The following is a 15,958-nucleotide window of genomic DNA, read 5'->3' as shown; positions in this document are numbered from 1 at the left end:
GAGGAGGGGACCCCGGGGTCCATGGGGTGACACCGGAGAGGACGGGGACACGTCCCCCCGGTCCACGGGGTGACAATGACAACGAGGACGCGACCCCACGGGGTGACACTGACCCGGACGTGACCCCCACGGGGTGACACCGAGCTGGATGTGACCCCACAGGGTGACACTGACCCGGATGTGACCCCATGGGGTGACACCGACCCGGACACCCCCCCCCAAAGCCCGCTCGGGTGACACCGCGGGGACCGAGCCCCCCCCCGATGTCCCCAACCCCCTGGGGACACCCCCAGGGGACACGGCCACGTCTCCCTCCCCCCCCCCCCTGCTGCCACTGTGACCCCCCCCCCTCGGTGCCACCGCGGCCACCAGGTGGGCTGGCCCCATCCCGGGCCGGGGACGTCCCCAAGTGTCCCCAAAAGTGTCCCCCAAAAGTGTCCCCTCCCGTCCCCGGGCGGCTTTTTAACCAAATCCGGGCGTTTTGGGGGTGGGGGCGTAAAACTGTGAGCGACCGCGGCCACCGCGCCACCGCGACTGTGACCCCCCGTCCCTGTGTCCCCAATGTCCCCCAAATGCCCCCAGATGTCCCCGATGTCCTTAATGACCCCCAAATGTCCCCAATCTCCCGCTGATGTCCCCAATGTCCCCCCAATGTCCCCCCCGTCCCATGACGTCCCCAATGTCCTTAATGCCCCCCAAATGTCCTCGTGTCCCCAGTGTCCTCAATGTCCCCTTGTCCCCAATGTCCCCCATGCCCCCCCATGCCCCCAATGTCTCCTGATGTCCCCAAATGCCCCCCCACCCCAATGTCACCCGATTCCCCCCCCCCCACGTCCCCAAATGTCCCCCAAAGAACCCAATGTCCCCCCCGTGCCCCCAATGTCCCTCCCTTGCCCCCCCATGTCCTCCCCCCATGCCCCAGTGTCACCCCAAATGTCCCCCCTTGCCCCCCAATGTCACCCAAGTGTCCTCCCCATGTCCCCAAATGTCCCCCCAAACGTCCGCCCTTGCCCCCCATGTCCGCAGTGCTCCCAAATGTCCTCAATGTCCCCCCCATGCCCCAATGTCACCCAAATGTCCCCCCAATGTCCCCCCAATGTCCCCCTCAATGTCACCCAAATGTCCCCCCATGTCCCCAATGTACCCCAATGTCTCCTGATGTCCTCAATGTCCCCCCATACCCCGATGTCACCCAAATGTCCCTGCCATGTCCACCATGTCCCCAAATGTCCCCCAACGTCACCCAAATGTCATCCAATGTCCCCCCTTGCCCCCCAATGGCCCCCTAAATTGTCCCCCCATACCCCAATGTGACCAAAATGTCCCCAAATTCCAACCCCCGTGTCACCAATGTCCCCAAAAGCCCCCAAAGTCACCCAAATGTCCCCAAATTTCCCCCAATGTCCCCCCCAAATGTCCCCAAATGTCCCCAATGTCACCCAAATGTCCCCAAAGCCCCCAATGTCCCCCAAATGTCCCCAAATCCCCCCAATGTCCTCCCCAAATGTCCCCAATGTCACCCAAATGTCACCCAATGACCCCCCGATGTCCCCGTGTGTTGTCCCCCCCCTTAATTAAAGCTTTTCTATTCCAACCACAGCTCGTTAATTACGCCTATATTTAAATGAGAGGGGCGGGGACACCCCGAGGGGGGCGGGGCCGTGTCCCTGTCGCCATGGCGACGGCGGGGACAAGATGGCGGCGGGCGGACCGGAAGCGGGTGGGGGGACCGGAAGCGGGTGGGGAGGGGGCGGGCAGCGGGTGGGGGACCGGAAGCGGTGGGGGACCGGCGGTGCGTGGGGGACCGGAAGCGGTTGGCGGACCAAAAAAGCGGCCGGAACCGGAAGCGCGCTCAACCGGAAGCGCGCTCAACCGGAAGCGCGCTCAACCGGAAGCGCGCTCAACCGGAAGCTCCCCAAGATGGCGGCGCGCAGCGGCAGCGGCGGGGCCAAGCGCCCCCGGGGCCACCGGGGCCCGGGCGGGAAGGGGGCGGGGCCTGCCAAAAAGGGGGCGGGTCCTGGCGGAAAAGGGGCGGGGCGTGTGTACATCCCCGGCCGGGCTCCGCCGCCGGGCCCCGGGGAGGAGCTGGTGATGGACGAGGCGGCCTACGAGCTGTACCACCGGGCCGGCACCGGTACGGGGGGGGGGCCGGGGGGGGGGGCTGGGGGGGTGCGGGGGTGCGGGGGGGCCCAAACCGACCCCCTAACCCCCCCCCCGGCCCAGGGGCCCCGTGCCTGAGCTTCGATGTGGTGCGGGACGAGCTGGGGGAGGGGCGCCGGGAGCCGCCGCTGTCGCTGATGCTCTGCGCCGGGACCCAGGCGGAGACGGCGCAGGCCAACAGGTGGGGGAGGGGCGGGGGGTGGGGGGGGTGGGTAGCCGTGGGTGTGGGGGTGAGACCCGGGGGGGAGGTTGGGGGTACCCGGGGGGGGGGGGGGGCAGGGACCCGTGGGGGGGGGCGTTGGGGGGTTCAGGGGGGTTCCGGGGGGAGGGGGGTCGTTGGGGGGGGGGGCATGGGTCTGGGGGGGACCCTCATGGGTTGGGGGGGGGACCCATAGGTGGGGGGGGATCTATAGGTTTGGGGGGGAGCGGGGGGGGGGAGGGGACCCATGGATTTGAGGGGGGTTATGGGGGGTGGGGGGAGCCATAGGTGGGGGCGGGACCCGTGGATCTGGGGGGGACCCCATAAATGGGGAGGGGACTCATAGGTCTGTGGGGGGGGGACCCATAGATTTGGGGGGGGGGAATCCCATAAGGGGGAAGGGGACCTGTGGATCCATGGAGCGGGACCCGTAGGTGGGGGGGCACCCATAGGGTGGGGGGCAGGACCCCCGGATCCGTGGGAGGGCCCCCCCCAGCCCCCGGGGTGCCGGCCGCGCCCCAGCGCCCCCCCCCCCCCCCCCCCCAGGGTGCTGGTGATGAAGATGCAGAACCTGCACGGCACCCGGCGGCGCCGGGGGGCTCCGACGACAGCGAGGAGGAGGAGGAGGAGGACGACGATGAAGACGACGACGAGGAGGACGAGGAGCGGCAGCCGCAGCTGCTCCTGGCCATGGTGCCGCACTACGGGGGCATCAACCGCGTGCGGGTATGGCCGGGACCCCCCAGACCCCCCCAGGACCCCATTTACCCCCCAGGACCCCCCCCAGACCCCTTTTACCCCCTCCCCAGGACCCCAATTACGCCCCCCCCCCGACCCCATTTGCCCCCAGAGCCCCCCAGGACCCCATTTACCCCCCAGGACCCCATTTACTCCCCCAGGACCCCCCCCCCCAGGACACCATTTACCCCCCAGCACCTCATTTGCCCCCCCAAGACCCCCCCAGCACCACCGTGGGCTCCCCCAGGACCCCCCAGTCCCCCAGGTTCTCCCCAGGACCCCATTTACCTTCTCAGGACCCCCCCATTCCACCCTCAGCACCACAAATTCTCCCCCTGACCCCATTTACCCCCCCAGGACCCTCCCAAGCCCCATTTTCCCCCCCCAGTCCCCATGTTCTTCCTCCAGGACCCCATTTACCCCCTCAGGACCCCATTTGCCCCCCAGGACCCCATTTACTCCCCCAGGACCCTCCCAAGCCCCATTTTCCCCCCCCCAGCCCCCATGTTCTTCCTCCAGGACCCCATTTACCCCCTCAGGATCCCCCCAGACCTGATTTACCCCCCTCCCCGGACCCCATTTACCCCCCCGAACACCCCCAGACCCCATTTTCTCCCCCCCAGCCCCCAAATTCTCCCCTCAGGACCCCATTTACCCCTCCGGGACCCCCCCAACCCCATTTACCCCCCAAGACTCCCAGGACCCCATTTCCCCCCCCAGACCCCATTTACCCCCCCAGGACCTCCCCAGACCCCATTTACTCTCCCAGGACCCCCCCCAGCACCCCATTTACCCCCCAGGACTCCTCCAGACCCCATTTACCCCCCTTGGATCCTCCCAGACCCCATTTACCCCCCCAGGACCCCCAGGCCCCATTTACCCCCCCCAGCACCTCATTTACCCTCCCTGGATCGTCCCAGACCCCATTTACCCCCCAGGACTCCCCAGGCCCCATTTACCCCCCCCAGCACCCCATTTACCCCCCAGGACCCTTCCAGACCCCATTTACCCCCCCCCAAGACCCCATTTACCCCCTATTTACCCCCAGACCCCATTTACCCCCAGGACCCCCCCCAGACCCCATTTACCCTCCAAGGATCCCCTCAGGACCCCACTTACCCCCTCCAGCCCCCCCCCCCAAGCCCCTCACAGCCCCCCTCACCCCCCTCCTCGCCCCCCCCCCCGGCAGGTGACGGAGCTGGGGGGCTCGGCCCGGTGGCGGCGCTGTGGTCGGAGAAGGGGCAGGTGGAGGTGCTGGAGCTGCGGGGGCCGCTGGGGGCGCTGGGGGGCGCAGGAGGCCGAGCGCTTCATGCGCCAGCGCGGGGAGCAGGCGCCGCTCTTCACCTTTGCTGGGCACATGGCCGAGGGCTTCGCCATCGACTGGTCCCCCACCGTGCCCGGTCAGTGGTGGGGGGGAAAATAGGGGGCTGGGGGGTCAGAAAGGGGCTGGGGGGGTCAGAAAGGGGCTGGAGGGGGGTAAATGGGGCTGGGGGGGCACATGGCCGAGGGCTTCGCCATCGACTGGTCCCCCACCGTGCCCGGTCAGTGGGAGGGGGGGCGAAATAGGGGGCTGGGGGGGCATGGAGGGGATGGGGAGGGGGTATAGAGGGGATGGAGAGGGATAAAAAGGGGCTGGGGGGGTCAGAAAGGGGCTGGGGGGGGGTCAGAAAGGGGATTCGGGGGGCATAGAGGGGATGGGGAAGGGGTGTGGAGGGGATGGAAGGGGGTGAAAATGGGCTGGGGGGTGAAAATGGGCTGGGGGGTGAAAATGGGCTGGGGGGGTGAAAATGGGCTGGGGGGTCAAAAAGGGGCTGGGGGAGGGGTAAAAAGGGGCTGGGGAGGGAAAAGGGGCTGGGGGGGTCAGAAAGGGGATTCGGGGGGCATAGAGGGGATGGGAAGGGGGTGTAGAAGGGGTGGAAGAGGGTAAAAAGGGGCTGGGGGGGTCAGAAAGGGGCTGGGGGGGTCAGAAAGGGGCTGGAGGGGGTGAAAAGGGGCTGGGGGGTGAAAAGGGGCTGGGGGGTCAAAAAGGGGCTGGGGAGGGAAAAAAGGGGTTGGGGGGGTCAAAAAGGGGTTGGGGGGGCATAGAGGGGATGGGGAGGGGGTGTAGAAGGGGTGGAAGAGGGTAAAAAGGGGCTGGGGGGGTCAGAAAGGGGCTGGGGGGGTCAGAAAGGGGTGGGGGGGGCACAGAGGGGGATGGGGAGGGGGTGTAGAGGGGATGGAAGGGGGTAAAAAGGGGCTGGGGGGCCAGAAAGGGGCAGGGGGGCATAGAGGTACTGGGGGGGGCAGCTCCTGGGGGGGAGAAAGATTCAGGATGGGGGAGGAGAGAGTTTCGGGGGGGCAGATAAAGGGGTTGGGGGGATTGTAGGGCTGGGGGGGGGCACAAAATAGTGCTGGGGGGGCAAACGGGTGCTGGGGGGGGGGCAAACGGGTGTAGGGCCTGAATTGGGGCTGGGGGCGGGGGGGGGCTCGGGAGTGCGCGGGTCGCCCCCCCCGACTTTACACCCCCCTCCCCACGTTATGACCCCCCGCCCCCCCCCCCAGGCCGGCTGCTGTCCGGGGACTGCCGCAGCCGCATCCACCTGTGGGAGCCGCGGGGGGGCTGGGCCGTGGAGCAGCGCCCGCTCAGCGCCCACAGCGCCTCCGTCGAGGACCTGCAGTGGTCGCCCAACGAGCCCTCGGTGCGCGGGGGGGGCCGGGGGGCCGGGGGGGGGGCTGGGGGGAGCTGGGGGGCTCCCTGGGGGCTGGGGGGGGCTCCTTTTGGCCTGGGGGGGCTCCCTGTGGGGCTGGAGGGGGGCCTGTGGGGCTGGGACCCCGGCTGTGGGGCTGGGGGGCTCGCCATGGGGCTGGGACCCCTCCTATGGGGCTGGGACCCCCTGATGTGGGTCTGGGCCCCCCCGCTATGGGTCTGGGCCCCCGCTATGGGTCTGGGACCCCCTAATCTGGGTCTGGCCCCCCCCACTATGGGTCTGGACCCCTTGCTATGGGTCTGGCCCCCCCCACTATGGCTCTGGCCCCCCCGCTATGGGTCTGGGCCCCCCGCTATGGGTCTGGTCCCCCCTGCTATGGGTCTGGGCCCCCCGCTATGGGTCTGGTCCCCCCCTGCTATGGGTCTGGGCCCCCGCTATGATTCTGGCCCCCCTGCTATGGGGCTGGGACCCCCTAATATGGGGCTGAGACCCCCACTGTGGCTCTGGCCCCCCCGCTATGGCTCTGGGCCCCCCCGCTATGGCTCTGCCCCCCGCTATGGGTCTGGGACCCCCTAATATGGGGCTGAGACCCCTGGCACTGTCCCCACCGCCTCACTTATGGGTCTGGCCCCCCCCGCTGTGGGTCTGGGCCCCCCACTATGGGGCTGGCCCCCCACTATGGCTCTGGCCCCCCCGCTATGAGTCTGGGCCCCCCTGCTATGGGGCTGGGACCCCTCCTATGGGGCTGAGACCCCCTGCTGTGGGTCTGGCCCCCCCGCTATGGCTCTGCCCCCCGCTATGGGTCTGGGACCCCCTAATGTGGGGCAGAGACCCCTGGCACTGTCCCCACCACCTCACTTATGGGTCTGGCCCCCCTGCTATGGGTCTGGGACCCCCTAATGTGGGTCTGGCCCCCCACTATAGCTCTGCCCCCCGCCATGGGTCTGGGACCCCCTAATGTGGCTCTGGCCCCCCCCGCTATGGCTCTGCCCCCCGCTATGCGGGGTCCGGGGCCCCCGGCGCTGTCCCCACCGCCTCACTTCTGGGTCTGGGCCCCCCCCCCCCATAGCTCTGCCCCCCCCGCCCCTGCTCTCACCCCCCTTCTCCCCCCCCCCCCCAGGTGTTCTGCTCGTGCTCGGCCGACGCCTCGGTGCGGGTGTGGGACGTGCGGGCCCCCCGGGCGCGCCTGCATGCTGGCGGCCGAGCGCGCCCACGCCGGCGACGTCAACGCCCTGAGCTGGAGCCGCCGCGAGCCCTTCGTCCTCAGCGGGGGCGACGACGGCGCCCTGCGCCTCTGGGACCTGCGGCAATTCCAGGTGCGGCCCCCCCCCCACCGCGGGGGGGGGGTGGGGGGCTGAGCCGGGGGGGGCCTGCCCCATAGCGGGGTCCTGCCCCATAGTAGGGTTCTGCCCCATAGCAGGGGGGGTTGATCCATGGGGAGGGGTCCTGATCCATGGGGGGGGGTCCCACCCCATAGTGGGGTCCTGCCCCATAGCGGGGAGGTCCTGATCCATGGGGGTCCTGCCCCATAGCGGGGTCCTGCCCCATGGTGACCCCCAGCCCCTCATTGCCCCCCAGCCCCATGGCAGGTCCCACCCCACGCCGTCCCCCAGCCCCACATCGACCCCTAACCCCACAGCAGGTCCTGCCCCACACCATCCCCCAGCCCCACATCGACCCCCAGCCCCACAGCACATCCTGCCCCACAGCAAGCCCAGCCCCACACCATCCCCCAGCCCCACATCGACCCCCAGCCCCACAGCAAACCCCAGCCCCACAGCACGTCCTGCCCCACGGCAAGCCCAGCCCCACAGCAACCCCGCAGCCCCACATTGATCCCCAACCCCACGGCAGGTCCTGCCCCACACCATCCCCCAGCCCCACATCGACCCCCAGCCCCACAGCACATCCTGCCCCACAGCAAGCCCAGCCCCACACTGTCCCCCAGCCCCACATCGACCCCCAGCCCCACGCCATCCCCCAGCCCCACATTGACCCTCAGCCCCACATCAACCCCCAGCCCCATGGCAGCCCCCCAGCCCCACATTGATCCCCAACCCCACGGCAGGTCCTGCCCCACACCGCCCCCAGCCCCACATCGACCCCCAGCCCCACAGCACGTCCTGCCCCATGGCAACCCCCAGCCCCATGGCAGCCCCCCAGCCCCATGGCACGTCCTGCCCCACAGCACCCCCCAGCCCCACATCGACCCCTAACCCCCAGCAGATCCTGCTCTACGCCATCCCCCAACCCCACAGCAACCCCCAGCCCCACAGCACATCCTGCCCCACGCCGTCCCCCAGCCCCATGGCAGCCCCCCAGCCCCACATCGACCCCCAACCCCACAGCAGATCCTCCCCCATGCCGTCCCCCAGCCCCACGGCAGCCCCCCAGCCCCACAGCAACCCCCAGCCCCACATCGACCCCCAGCCCCACAGCATGTCCTGCCCCACGGCAAGCCCAGCCCCACACCGTACCCCAGCCCCACATCACCCCCCAGCCCCACGGCAGCCCCCCAGCCCCACATCGACCCCCAGCCCCACATCGACCCCCAGCCCCACAGCATGTCCTGCCCCACGGCAAGCCCAGCCCCACACTGTACCCCAGCCCCACATCACCCCCCAGCCCCACAGCAACCCCCCAGCCCCATGGCAGTCCCCCAGCCCCACATCAACCCCCAGCCCCATGGCAGCCCCCCAGCCCCACATTGATCCCCAACCCCACGGCAGGTCCTGCCCCACACCGCCCCCCAGCCCCACATCGACCCCCAGCCCCACAGCACGTCCTGCCCCATGGCAACCCCCAGCCCCATGGCAGCCCCCCAGCCCCATGGCACGTCCTGCCCCACAGCACCCCCCAGCCCCACATCGACCCCTAACCCCCCAGCAGATCCTGCTCTACACCAACCCCCAGCCCCACAGCAACCCCCAGCCCCACAGCACATCCTGCCCCACGCCGTCCCCCAGCCCCATGGCAGCCCCCCAGCCCCACATTGACCCCCAGCCCCATGGCAGCCCCCAGCCCCACATCGACCCCCAGCCCCACAGCACATCCTGCCCCACATTGACCCCCAGCCCCACAGCACGTCCTGCCCCACAGCAAGCCCAGCCCCACACTGTACCCCAGCCCCACAGCAACCCCCCAGCCCCATGGCAGTCCCCCAGCCCCACACCGTCCCCCAGCCCCACAGCAGCCCCCAACCCCACAGCAGGTCCTGCCCCACACTGTCCCCCAGCCCCACATTGACCCCCAGCCCCACGGCAGCCCCCAGCCCCACAGCAACCCCCAACCCCACAGCACGTCCTGCCCCACACCGTCCCCAAGCTCCACAGCAACACCCAGCCCCACATCGACCCCCAACCCCACAGCAGATCCTCCCCCACGCCGTCCCCCAGCCCCACGGCAGCCCCCCAGCCCCACAGCAGATCCTGCCCCACGCCATCCCCCAGCCCCACATCGACCCCCAGCCCCACTTCCCCCCCATATTTATCTCCCCCCCCCCAGACGGGCAGCAGCGTGGCCACCTTCAAGCAGCACTCGGCGCCCATCACCTCGGTGGAGTGGCACCCGAGCGAGAGCGGGGTGCTGGCGGCCGCCGGCGCCGACGACGCGGTGACGCAGTGGGACCTGGCCCTCGAGCGGGACCCCGAGGCCGAGGGGGGCCCGGGGGGCGGCGGCGAGGAGGAGGACGAGGAGGACGACGGGGGGTGGGGGCGCTGCCCCCCAGCTGCTCTTCGTGCACCAGGGCGAGACGGAGCTGAAGGAGCTGCACTGGCACCCGCAGTGCCCCGGGCTCCTCGTCACCACCGCGCTCTCCGGCTTCACCGTCTTCCGCACCATCAGCGTCTGACGGGGGGGCACGGGGGGGCGACCCCCAGAACAGACGTGACCCCCCCCCCGGAATGGGGGCGACCCCCCAGGAGTTTTAAGAAAAAAATCCCGAAATTTGGGGGTTTAATTGGAATTTTTGTTAATAAATTTGGGTATTTTGGGGGGGGGGGCACTGAGGTGACCCCCCCCAGGATGAGGGTGACCCCCCGCAGGATAGAGGTGACCCCCCAGGACAGAGGTGACCCCCCCAAAGAATGGGGTGACCCCCCCAGGAGTCTTAAGAAAAAAATTTTAATTATTATCCAAAAAAAAATGAAGTAAATTTTAAATTTTTATTAAAAAGCCCAAATTTGGTTATTTCGGGGGGGGGACACGACACTGGGGTGACCCCCCAGGATGGGGGTGACCCCCCCAGGATGACGGTGACCCCCCCAGGATAGGGGTGACCCCCCCAGGAGTCTTGAGAAAAAAATTATTATAAAAAAAAACATTAAAATTTAATTTTTTATGAAAAAAACCAAATCTGTTTTTTTTTTTTTGGGGGGGGGGACACGGGGTGACCCCCCCCTGGATGGGAACAGGAACCTTAAGGGGGCTTTGGGAGGGGGGGTCCCAAAGGCAGAAAACAAAGTTGGGGGGGGGGGCATGAAAAATCCAGAATTTGGGGATTTACGGAAATTTTTGAATTTACGTGAATTTTTATTTTAAAAAACAAAAAATAGCGATTTTTTTTTCGGGGGGGTGCGACACGGGTGACCCCCCCCCCCAGGATGGGGACAGGAACCTTAAGGGGGGGGGGGGCTTTGGGAAGGGGGGCCCCAAGGGCAGAAAATTGGGGGGGGCATAAAAAAAAGGCAGAATTCGGGGGCTTCGCGTCATTTTTTATTAAAAGCCCCAAACCCGGTGATTTTTTTTTCTCGGGGGGGGGGGGCTCAGCCCAGGTCCCCCCGCCACTGCAGCGAGGTGTAGGCGGGGGCCCCCCGGGGGGCCGCGCACAGCACCAGCGCCTTCCGCACGTGGGTCCCCAGGCGCGCGGCCCCCACCAGCGCCCCCAGGGGCAGCGGCGCCCCGGGGGGGGGCACAGGGCCACGGCCGCCGCGTGGAACAGCTCGGGGGGCCTGGGGGGGGGAATTCCTGAGCCCCCCCCCCACAGAACCCCCTGACCCCCTCCAGGACCCCCCCAGACCCCCCAACCCCCCCAAACCCCCCCAGGACCCCCCAGGACCCCCCCAACCCCCCCAGGACCCCCCAGGACCCCCCCCCACCCCACCCAGGACCCCCAGGACCCCCCCGACCCCTCCAGCCCCCCGACCCTTCTAGGACCCCCCCAGGCCCCCCCCAATCCCTCAACCCCCCCCCCCCCGAGTGCCCCCAGACCCCTCCAACCCCCCCCCCGACCCCCCCAAGATCCCCCCCACCCCCCCAGGCCCCCCAGACCCCTCCAAGGACCCCCAGCACCCCCAAGCCCCCCCACCCCAAATCCCCCCCACAACTCCCCCCCGCCCCACTTGTGCCCCCCCCAAGTCCCCCCCAACCCCAATTTCCCCCCCCAGCCCCCCAAGCCCCCCCCCACCCCCACTTCTGCCCCCCCCCCCCACTTGTGCCCCCCCCGGCCCCCAAGTCCCCCCCCCACCCCCAATTCTCCCCCCAAAGCCCCCCCCCCAACCCCAATTTCCCCCCCCCAGTCCCCCAAGCCCCCTCCCACCCCCACTTCTGCCCCCTAACCCCAAATTGTGTGCCCCCCGGCCCCCCAAGCCCCCCACCCCCACTTCTGCCCCCCCCAACCCCACTTGTGCCCCCCCCAAGTCCCCCCCCCCCACCCCTTCTCCCCCCCAAAGCCCCCCCGGCCCCCAATTCCCCCCCCTCCCAGCCCCCCAAGCCCACCCCCACTTCTGCCCCCCAACCCCAAACTGTGCCCCCCGCCCCACTTGTGCCCCCCCCGGCCCCCCCAAGTCCCCCCCCACCCCAATTCTCCCCCCAAAGCCCCCCCGACCCCAATTTCCCCCCCCCAGCCCCCAAGCCCCCTCCCACCCCCACTTCTGCCCCCCAACCCCAAATTGTGCCCCCCCGGCCCCCAAGCCCCCCCCCACCCCCACTTCTGCCCCCCCCGCCCCACTTGTGCCCCCCCGGCCCCCCAAGTCCCCCCCCCCACCCCCACCCCCCCCCAAAGCCCCCCCGACCCCACCCCCCCCCCCCCCAGCCCCTCAAGCCCTCTCCCCCCAACTTCTGCCCCCCCGCCCCAAATTGCCCCCCCCGCACTCACCGGGGTACACGAGGAAGTCCCCCCGAACTTGCCCCCCCCGTGAGGTGCAGCCCCCGCCCCCACAGCTCCCGGTACACGCGGTAGCGCCGCTCGTGGCGGGGGCGCCCCCCGTGGGGCCAGTGGGGGGAGGGGCGGCCCCCAGTCCGGGGGGCGGGGAGGGGGCACGGGGGGGCCCCGAGAACGCCGTGGGGAGGCGGACCAGCAGCGTGGGGGGGGGGGGGCTGGGGGGTGGGGGGGTGGGGGGGGGTGCCCCATAGCAGAGCTCCCAGCCCCATAGCGGCCCCCCCAGACCCATAGCGGCCCCCCCAGACCCATAGAAGCCCCCCCCCAGTCCCATAACTGCCCCCCAGACCCGCATCACCCCCCCAGCCCCATAGCAGCCCCCCCAGCCCCATAGAAGCCCCCCTCTGCCCCATAGCGCAACCCCCCAGCCCCATGGCGGCCCCCCCAGCCCCATAGCTGCCCCATAGCGCCCCCTCAGCCCCATAGCGGCCCCCCCAGACCCATAGAAGCCCCCCTCAGCCCCATAGCCACCCCCCTGCCCCATAGCAGCCCCCCCAGCCCCATAGCAGAGCTCCCAGCCCCATAACTGCCCCATAGCGCCCCCCCCCAGCCCCATAGCGGCCCCCCAGCCCCATAAAAGCCCCCCCAGCCCCATAGCAGCCCCCCCAGACCCATAGCAGCCCCTCCTCTGCCCCATAGCTGCCCCATGGCAGCCCCCCCAGCCCCACAGTTGCCCCCCCCAGCCCCATAGCTGCCCCATAGCGGCCCCCAGCCCCATAAAAGCCCCCCTCAGCCCCATAGCGGCCCCCAGACCCATAGAAGCCCCCTCTGCCCCATAGCTGCCCCCCAGCCCCATAGCAGCCCCCCAGCCCCATAGCAGAGTTCCCAGCCCCCATAACTGCCCCATAGCGCCCCCTCAGCCCCATAGCAGCCCCCCAGCCCCATAAAAGCCCCCCCCAGCCCCATAGCGGCCCCCCAGACCCATAGAAGCCCCCCTCAGCCCCATAGCCGCCCCCCAGACCCACATCAACCCCCCTGCCCCATAGCAGCCCCCCCAGACCCATAGCAGCCCCCCTCTGCCCCATAGCTGCCCCCCAGCAGCCCCATAGCAGAACTCCCAGCCCCATAGCTGCCCCATGGCAGCCCCCCAGCCCCACAGTTGCCCGCCCCCAGCCCCATAGCTGCCCCATAGCGGCCCCCCCCAGCCCCATGGCTGCCCCACACCCCCCCGCCCCATAGCGGCCCCCCCAGCCCCACATCCCCCCCAATCCATCACCCCCCCGCCCCCCCCACTCACCCCCCTCCTCCTTGTCCTCCTCCTGCAACACAAAATGGGGGGGGGGGGGCACCATTTAGTGGGGGGGGCTCTCATCACTCCCCCCTCCCCCTCCGCCTTCCCCCCTCCCCCTTAGCCCCCTCCTCTCCCTCCCCTCCCCACCCCTCCCCTTCACCCTCCCCCTCCCCCCTTCCCCTCCCCTTCCCCTTCCCCCCGCCCCCCCACTCTCCCCCCTCCCCCCTTCCCCTCCCCCTCCCCTCTCCCCTTCCCCCTTCCCTCCCCTTTCCCCTTCCCCCTTGCCCCCCTCTCCCATCTCCCCTCCCCCTAACCCTTGAACCCCCCCCCCCCCATTCCCCCCCCAACTCACTCCGGGGGGGGCCTCCCTCCCGCTCCGGGGGGGCTCCGTGGGGGGGTCGTTCCCCGGGGACGGAGGGGGGGTCCGGGGGGCTCCCACCAGCGCGGCCCCCAGCTCGGCCAGCAGCCGCCCCTCCTCGGGCAGCAGCTCCAGGGGCAGGCGCCGCCCCCCGCGGCGCCCGGGGGCCCCCAGCAGCGCCCCCCACCCGCAGCTCCCGCAGGGCCCGCGCCGGCCCCGCCCCCCACACCAGGACCCGCCCCCGCTGCAGCCACACGTGGGGCGGGGCCTGGGGAGGGGGCGGGGCCGAGAGAAGGGGGCGGGGTCAGCGAGGGGGCGGGGCTACGGGGGTGGGGCGGGGAGGGGGCGGGGTTAGGGCAAGGGGTGAGGGAGGGGCGGGGCCTGGGGAGGGCGGGGCCAATAGGGAGGGGCGGGGTTAGAGAGGGGGCAGGGCTACGATGGGTGGGGTGGGGAGGGGGCGGGGCCAAGAGAAGGGGGGCGGGATTAGCGAGGGCGTGGCTACGAGGGGTTGGGGGCGGGGTTAGGGCAAGGGGCGGGGCCTGGGGAGGGGGCGGGGCTAAGAGAAGGGGCGGGGTTAGCGAGGGGGCGGGGCTACGAAGGGGAGGGGCTGGGGCAGGGGCGGGGTTAGGGCAAGGGCAGGACCTGGGGAGGGGGCGGGGCCGAGAGAAGGGGGCGGGGTCAGCGAGGGGGCGGGGCTACGGGGGTGGGGTGGGGAGGGGGGCGGGGTCAGGGCAAGGGAGGGGCGGGGCCTGGGAGGGGGCGGGGTCAATAGGGAGGGGGCGGGGCTAGAGAGTGGGCGTGGCTACGAGGAGGTTGGGGGGAGGGGGCGGGGTCAGGGCAAGGGCGGGGCCTGGGGAGGGGGCGGGGCCAAGAGGGAGGGGCATGGTTAGAGAGGGGGCGTGGCTACGAGGGGGTGGGGTGGGGAGGGGGCGGGGTTAGGGCAAGGGTGGGGCCTGAGGAGGGGGCGGGGCCAAGAGGAAGGGGGCGGGGTTAGCGAGGGGGCGGGGCTACAGGGGGGTTGGGTGGGTGGGGGCGGGGTCAGGGCAAGGGCGGGGCGGGGCCTGGAGGGGGCGGGGCCGAGAGAAGGGGCGGGGCTAGAGAGTGGGCGTGGCTACGATGGGGTTGGGGGAGGGGCGGGGTTAGGGCAAGGGCGGGGCCGGGGGGGGGGCGGGGCCAAGAGGAAGGGGGCGGGGTTAGGGGAAGGGGGAGGGTTAGGTGGGGGCGGGGGCAAGAGAAGGGGCGGGGCTATTGGGCAGGGGGGCGGGGTTAGGGGAGGGGTCAGGGACACCAGGGGCGGGGGTGGAGTCCCGGCCCGCCCCTCCTTACAGGCCCCGCCCCTTTGTCCCCCACCAGAACCGCAAAGCCCGCCGGGAGCGCGCCCTTAAAGGGGCCGCGCCTCCTGCCCGCCGCTTCCCGCACCGCGCGGTGGGGCCCGCCCCATCCCCGCCCCCTTTAAGGCCGTTCCCCTTTTAAGCCCCGCGCTTCCTTTTACCCCCTCCCTTCCCTTCTTAAAGGGGCTACGGCGCTTTGGAAGCTCCCATGTGGGGCCCGCCCGCCCTTAAAGGGGCCGCACCCCCTTAAAGGGGCCGCACCCCTCTTAAAGGAGCCGCAGCCCCCTTAAAGGAGCCGCAGCCCCCTTAAAGGGACGGCAGCCCCTTTAATGACCCCCCGACCCTCTTAAAGGGGCCGCACCCCCCTTAAAGGGGCCGCACCCCCCTTAAAGGCCCCCCGCCCCCCTTTTTAAAGGAGCCGCTCCCCCACCTCCCCTCCCCCCCCCCGCGACCCCCCTCCGACCCCCCCACCCCCCACCCCCCTCCCCCACCCCCCCCCCCCCCCTCCCCTCCCCCACCTCCGGCTCCCCCATGGCCTCGCCGCCGCCGCCGCCGCGCGGTGCTCGGGGCTGGGAGGGGGGGCGTGGCCGAGGGGGCGTGGCTTAAGTGGGCGTGGCTTAAGTGGGCGTGGCCCCGCCCGGCCCCGCCCCCTCCCGCCATGAGCCCCGAGGAGGGCACCTACCTGGCCGTGCTCGCCGCCTCCATCCCCGCCGGGCTCGCCTTCCGCGGCCGCGGTGAGGGGGGGCAGTAACGGGGGGGGGGGGCAACAAGGGGGGCGGGGGGGCACGGGGGGGGCTGGGGGGGCAATAAGGGGGGGGGGATGGGGGGGACGGGGGGTATTGGGGCGGTATTGGGGCGGAAGGGGGGGTGGGGGGAAGGGGGGTGTTGGGGGGCCGGGGGCAATAAGGAGGGGCGGGGGGCATGGCGGGGCGGGGGGGGGGCGGGGGGGCAATAAGGGAGGGGACGGGGGGGACGGGGGCGGTATTGGGGCGGTATTGGGGCGGAAGGGGGGGTGTTGGGGGGAAGGGGGGTGTTGGGGGGCCGGGGGGGGGGGCAATAAGGGGGGGGGCAATAAGGGGGCCGGGGGGGCACGGGGG

The 15,958-nt window shown here is 70.7% G+C and overlaps 2 protein-coding genes across 2 annotated transcripts; one reads left to right on the top strand and one right to left on the bottom strand.

Annotated features, from left to right (window-relative positions):
- The first annotated feature begins 1,875 nt into the window (after positions 1–1,875).
- LOC136789411 (glutamate-rich WD repeat-containing protein 1-like) lies at positions 1,876–9,646 on the top strand. The gene is given in 11 exon segments (XM_066989468.1): positions 1,876–2,134; positions 2,224–2,341; positions 2,906–2,943; positions 2,946–3,101; positions 4,308–4,380; positions 4,382–4,497; positions 5,639–5,775; positions 6,905–6,957; positions 6,959–7,100; positions 9,289–9,506; positions 9,508–9,646. Coding segments are annotated over 11 exon segments (1,392 nt in total). The 5' UTR covers positions 1,876–1,920; the 3' UTR covers positions 9,635–9,646.
- An 829-nt stretch (positions 9,647–10,475) lies between these two features.
- Positions 10,476–15,448, bottom strand: TSEN34 (tRNA splicing endonuclease subunit 34). The gene is given in 6 exon segments (XM_066989452.1): positions 10,476–10,749; positions 11,875–11,916; positions 11,918–12,099; positions 13,525–13,672; positions 13,674–13,798; positions 15,380–15,448. Coding segments are annotated over 6 exon segments (714 nt in total). The 5' UTR covers positions 15,395–15,448; the 3' UTR covers positions 10,476–10,547.
- Positions 15,449–15,958: the final 510 nt, after the last annotated feature.

The sequence above is a fragment of the Anser cygnoides genome, unplaced genomic scaffold, assembly GCF_040182565.1.
Source record: "Anser cygnoides isolate HZ-2024a breed goose unplaced genomic scaffold, Taihu_goose_T2T_genome scaffold_44_1, whole genome shotgun sequence".
Taxonomy (NCBI): domain Eukaryota; kingdom Metazoa; phylum Chordata; class Aves; order Anseriformes; family Anatidae; genus Anser; species Anser cygnoides.
This window is presented reverse-complemented; position numbering and strand designations above follow the sequence as displayed.